At 54.9% G+C, this 5,723-nt stretch overlaps 1 protein-coding gene across 1 annotated transcript in view; it reads right to left on the bottom strand.

Annotated features, from left to right (window-relative positions):
- The window catches only part of ETV5 (ETS variant 5), a 12,313-nt gene extending 6,596 nt beyond the window's left edge, over nt 1-5,717 (bottom strand). Inside the window, exons 1-5 of the mRNA XM_008629582.2 lie at nt 5,600-5,717; nt 5,352-5,439; nt 5,159-5,206; nt 5,005-5,055; nt 3-74 (exon numbers count right to left, since the gene is read on the bottom strand). Of these exons, the coding sequence (XP_008627804.1) occupies nt 3-74; nt 5,005-5,055; nt 5,159-5,206; nt 5,352-5,439; nt 5,600-5,644 (304 nt within the window). The 5' untranslated portion in view covers nt 5,645-5,717. The remainder of the gene's footprint in view (nt 1-2; nt 75-5,004; nt 5,056-5,158; nt 5,207-5,351; nt 5,440-5,599) is intronic.
- Nucleotides 5,718-5,723: the final 6 nt, after the last annotated feature.

Genomic DNA, 5,723 nt, shown 5'->3' with positions numbered 1-5,723 from the left:
GCAGGATGACAGCTGGGAGGATGGGCTGGGCAGCTCCCGCTTGATCTTTGCCGGAGGTGGGGCGTGCAGGACCACTGCAAGGACACCGAGGAGGACACAGGCTCACCCACAGGGGAGAGGGCGATGGGAACATCACCCCTGCAAGCATCAGCTCTTTGCTTGGGAATAAGGTGCTGAATTATGCCCTGGGAGCACTGGGCAACTGAACCAGGGCAATATGGTGCCCTGCCAGACCCCAGCACCAGCGGAGAAGTGAGCCAGGGTGGCAGGGGAGGGCAGAGTTGGGACAGTCACAGCAGCCCAGGACACAGTTCTCAGAAGGGGAATTGCTCCCCATTGGGATCCAAGAGGGGCAGAGCAAGGACTGTGAGAGGGCAACAGGCAGCTCGACAGCAGCCTTGGATGAGACACGTGCTGTGGCCAGGCCAGCAGCTCCCCAGCAAGTGAAGAGCCCAAGAACCAAAAGCAGTGGCTGCCTGCCTGGCACACAGAGCAAGGGGTGAGGGGGCTCAACAGACTGGAGCTCCAAGAGCTCGTAAACAGCAACCCACTCGCCCTCACAGGGGCATACCCGCTCCCAGAGTTTTTAAGTGGGATCCACCTTCCTGCAGCCAAGGTGGCCCAATGGGATCCACTCCTAGGGTCCCACAATTGTATGAGCTCAAGTGACAAACATCCCATTAAACCCAAATCCTCTCCACCCACTCCCAAGCTCACTTGCTATATATAATTATAAACTGAGTAATATATGCTTAAGCTAATTAATTTCTAAAAGCAGGCGCCCTAGGAAAGGGAAAGCACCTCAGAGATCTGTACCTAAATAGTGCCTCAGAGGAGAGCCAAGACTAATCGGAAGTGGAGTATTAGCTTCATGTGAAGCCTAAACACAGCCCAGCTACACTGGAGAGGAGCAAATAGCTCCAGGACAACTGTTCACAGCTTGCCAGGTAATTAGCTGCTCCCCTAATTTGTCAAAACCTTTAAAGAGTTGCTGACTCCCCTTTGTACCCATCCCCCCCTCGAAAGGCCTCAGTACAGCTGGTACCGAGGGCATAAACCCCCCCCTCCCCGTGAAGGATTTGAAACACAAAGCCCAGCGCTGAGCCAGCACAGCCCCCCACACCCCTTCCACCCGCTCCCAAGCCGGATTTATCCCACTCCTCCTTCCCCCCCTCCCCAGCGAGGTTTTGCCACTCTCAGCATTTCCAGCCTTAAAAGGGGGCCAAGCATGGCAGCGGCAAAGCACAGGCACCCCATGAGCCATGGGAAAGCAAAGGGGAACTGGCTTTGGAAGGGCTCCAGCTGCCTATCGCGGGCATGGCTCTCCAAACAGGCTCCGTGTTGTTGGAACGGGTTGTTTTTCCGCCAGTCGTACAATGGGGTCTGGTTATTCATTGAAAAAAAAAAAAAGCCTCCAGTCCCTGAGCAGGCACCACCCTCCATTCACAAACACTTCGTAGTGCTCCATTCATGTGGCTGAGGGAGGAAAAAAAAAAAAGAAAGGAAAAATTTCCCCAGAGCTTAGCACTGCCATTCAAAAAAAAAGGGAAATGAGCCTTAAGATCCTAACAGAGACCAGCTGTCCAAGCCCGGGCTCTGTGCAACGTTTGGATTCCTTACACAAACACTGCAGGGCCGGCCGGCGCTGCTCAGCAGGACTCGCTCCTCAGCCAAGCTCATGGCCAGCGAGGCTGAAGGAGTCCAGGGGGCACCGAGGCCAGTGGTGCAGCTTTTGGGGGGAAAGGCACTGGGTTTGGGTCCCAGCAGCGAGCAGCCAGGTGGGAGGAGCTGCCCTGCCCCAGCACCCAACACCTCAAAGGAACTCTGGGTGCACAAGCACTTTTACCCTTTCCGGTCCTGCCCTCGGCACTGTAATTAAAAGCTAAAAAAATATATAAAAATATGCAGAGGGAGCAGCTCAACTACAGACGGGGCCGGAGAACGTTGTGTTGGCAGATCCACGCCAAGGCTGAGCCTCAGCAGCAGCGAGGACACCGTGGGTGCCCGGCAGCCCCTCGGGATGGAAGGACCCCAGGGAGGCCGGGCAAGGGACCAGCCACACGTGCCACTGCTGTGCCCAGCCGGGAGGGGAGCTGGGTGGGGGAGCTCAGGCAAACCCCCGCAGTGCCATACAAGCAGCCAGACTGGAAATGCCCCTAACGCCAACCGTCAGCCAAGGGTGACACCGCAAAGCCACTCGAGGCCTTGAATTCCCAGTGAATCCCTTGGTGGAGGACAGGGCAGGTTATTCCCACCCATTGGCATAATTGGACCTCCCCGAGACTAAGCTTGGGCAACACTGGCTTCCACTGAACGAGGCAAGGGGAAGGCAACCAAACCACCACGTCCAGCCCGGGGACACTGGCACCCGCTCAAGCCGTCACCTGGGAGCCAAGCTCCGTGCCTGCCCCTCCATCCCCCGGCGCTACAGGACGCACCCAAGGTCACACCAGGAGAGGAGGCAGAAATAGAAGCCAGGCTCCTGCTTTCCTTTGTTTAAACAACTCTTCCTCACAAACAAACCTCCCTCTTTCATTTTGGTGTGTAAGAAACTCCGTGCCCTGCCCGTGGCTGTTGCCACGTGCTGCCTGCGCAGGGAGGCCACAGGTACCCTGGGAACAAATCACTTCTTGTGGTGCTTGATCTCCTCAGCATGATCCCATCTCCTCAGCATGATCCCATCACTTCCCAGGTCCTTAAACAACCAGTGGAGGCATAACACTGTACGTACACCCTTGGCCACAGGACCACATTGCTGGTGAGCTCACCCCCATGCCCGGTCAGGGGTGCAGCGTGAGAGCCAGCATGGTGAGCTCTGCAGAGTCACCACAGCCTCCTCGCTTTCATGGAAGGATCCATCACCTCCCTGGGCAACTAAGAAGCCCGGAATCTGGCCTCTTGCCACTCAGTCCAGGGCACTGAGAACAATGCATCCCTCATCTGGAGTAGCCTTGCTTTCCCTATTTTTTTCAGAGACCCACTGCCCTCCAGATTATTTTGCTCCCAAGCCCCAACTTTAAGACCCTTGCCTGCCAGGGATCTTGGCTACGGAGTCGGGAACAGAGAGTGGGCAGTAGCAGAGCTGCAGGCAGCCATGAGGGGGTTTTAGCAAGACAAGAAGGATGCTGCAGTTCTGAGCATCTCCAAGACTCCACGTGGCACATGCGGCAATGCTCCCCACTGCATGGGGCCCAAACTGAGCCTGGTTTGTCCCTTTTTGCTGCTGTGCCAAGGAAGCTTGGCCCTGGGAATGCAAGATGGGGCACAAGATTGAAGTTTGCTCAGGGTAAGAGAGCAGCAGTTCCCTCAGGGAAAAGGTGTGGAGCTACACAACTGCAGAAACAGAGTCCAACACACGTCCACAAGCATCCGTGGGGACTGAGGGGGCATTTACCTCTCCCTGGGAGCTAACGGATGCTGAACTCCAATGTGATTGCCAGCCCAGGAAGGCAGCATGTCCCTGCTAGTGAAAGCTGGGTGCAGACCACAGCTGCAGCAGAGTCCTCCTTCTCTCCCTTTCTACGTGGCACCATAGCTCAAAACTGGAGTTTCTCTCCTCTGTGAACTCTCTCTAGTGCAGGGATGGAGGAGCTGGGCTTCCCATTCCCCTCTTCCTCAGTCTGAGTTCCCCCACAGCCAGCAATCCCAGCAGCAAGAGAAACCTTTGCTTTCTCTCCCCAGGAAAGTTAAGGAAGGTTATTGCTGCAGGGAGTTGTGCAGGCAGATCTCTCAAGTGACAAAGGCGTTTCAACACCAGGTCCACAGGCTGAGCAGCTCAGAACATTTGAAGAGTCCTGACCAAATAAATGCCTTTTTCTTTTCCTCCTCTTTCTTCTGCATCACCCAGAAAAGTTTGTCTCTCCTCTCTGAGCTCTTCAGGTTACAAGGAAAAAGAGACTGCCAAAAGGCACTGGAAACAGCTTCAGCTCCAAGAGCCACCCTCCCACGCACACTGCAGTTTCTACTGCTCCGAGCAAGAGCTGCTGGGCTGTGCTGGGGATGTCAACAGACCGTTGTGTTTCTGACTCTGGGCTTGCCTTTTATCTCAGGGGAGACAGGGGAAAAAAACACTTCTGAAACTTGGGCTGTCTGGACCGGCTTAATGGCAAGTTTCCCACTCCGAAGTAATCAAAGAGCAATAATTAACATGCATTTGCTGTCGGAGGAGATACCCCGCTGCATGCTGTGACAAAGCTGGAATGAAAAATCTGTTCGACTGCAGGCTAAACTTGATTTCCTTTAAGTTCCGTAGCTGTCTGGCTCAGCAGCAAAACCCAGCCACCGACACCAAGCTACTACTTGTGTTTGCCAGGTAACAACTCAAAACATCCTGATTCCTCCCCCTTCTCCTCCAACCGACCCTTCGACGCCCGAGAGCAGCGCCCGGAGCTGCGCCAGCCCCACACGCCATTCCCCGGCCCCTGCCCTCGCCACTAACCCGCTCTGGCAACCACCCGCGGCTCAGAACCAACTCTCGCTCTTATGCAATTCACGAGGGACTGCATTTTCACTGGCCTCCTTTTAAAGACGCTGGCTTGCCAGTGATTAATGCTGCTTAAAGCGGCTCAAATTTCACCGCTCAGGCTTGCTCTTGCCAACAGCGCTGGGCCAAGACTCTAAAAGGCTCTAGAAACTGCAGAGATTGTGGCTAACCAAGCAGCCCAGCACGGGTTATCTCTTCCACTTGAAAGGGAAAAGGAGTATTTAGAAGCGAATCCACCTCGCTACGAACAAGCATCGCGTCTCAGAGGAACCCAGAGAGCAGCTAGAGATATTTCCATGCATTTGGCCATAATTTTCCCCATTAACAAAAGACAGGACATTGCACGTTTCATCTCGATGCACCCAAACCACACGTGCTTTCTCCCAAAAGCCCATGATTCCACGTTTCAGCCCCAGGAACAACTGCTTTCCCAAGGAAGCTACTCCAAACCCAGTTCAAATGTTTGCACAGGCACCCAAACATCTACCCCCAGAGAACAAAAACCCGGAACAATCACTTACAGTTGTCAGACTGGAAATCTGGGACAAATTGTTCGTCATCGGGGACCTGAGCTAAAAAAAACAAACAAAAAAGTGGGTTTATAGCGTTTTCAGTTCTCAAAAAAACGCTTGCAGAGAGATTTTACATGGCAAAAAGGCGGAGGTGAAGACTTGCCTTCAGCTAGCCAGGCCTCTTGGAGCTGGCTGAGATCCTGGAAGAGCTCTGGAACAGAGTGAAAGACTTATGTGCTCCACAGAAGAATAAATAAAACTGCCTTTTTTTGCAGGATTATTTCTAAAACAACGCAAGGCGAGTGGTCTCATGGGGCCGCTGAGAGGCCATGGCCACCCAGGCCAGCCCTGCCTACCTTCCGAGTCATGGGCCAGGTCAGTCTCCAAAAATTTCCTTTTCCTATCGGACCCCAGCCGGCCTCGGCCCTCCTCTGTGCAGGACTTCTGCAAGGAACAGGGTGACAGCTGCCCGTGAGGGTGGCAGCCCCCAAGGACAAGGGTGGTACTCCCAAAGATGAGGAGTGGGTGCTCCAAGGATGGGGAAGGGGTGTCCCCCAAGGTCGGGGAGGAAGGTGTCACCAGGGATCAGGGTGGGCAAACTTACCCCGGGGCCCATGAAGGGAACCTGCTGGTCGTAGAAGCCGTCCATGGTGCGGGGGAAGCGGGCAGTGCCCCCGGCCCGCTCAGCATCGACGCCGGCCCGGGAAGGGGGGTCCCGCCCGGGCTCC

Source organism: Corvus brachyrhynchos, unplaced genomic scaffold (genome assembly GCF_000691975.1).
Source record: "Corvus brachyrhynchos isolate BGI_N302 unplaced genomic scaffold, ASM69197v1 scaffold223, whole genome shotgun sequence".
NCBI lineage: Eukaryota > Metazoa > Chordata > Aves > Passeriformes > Corvidae > Corvus > Corvus brachyrhynchos.
Note: the sequence above shows the minus strand (reverse complement) of the source record. Positions and strands in the feature narration are given on the sequence as shown.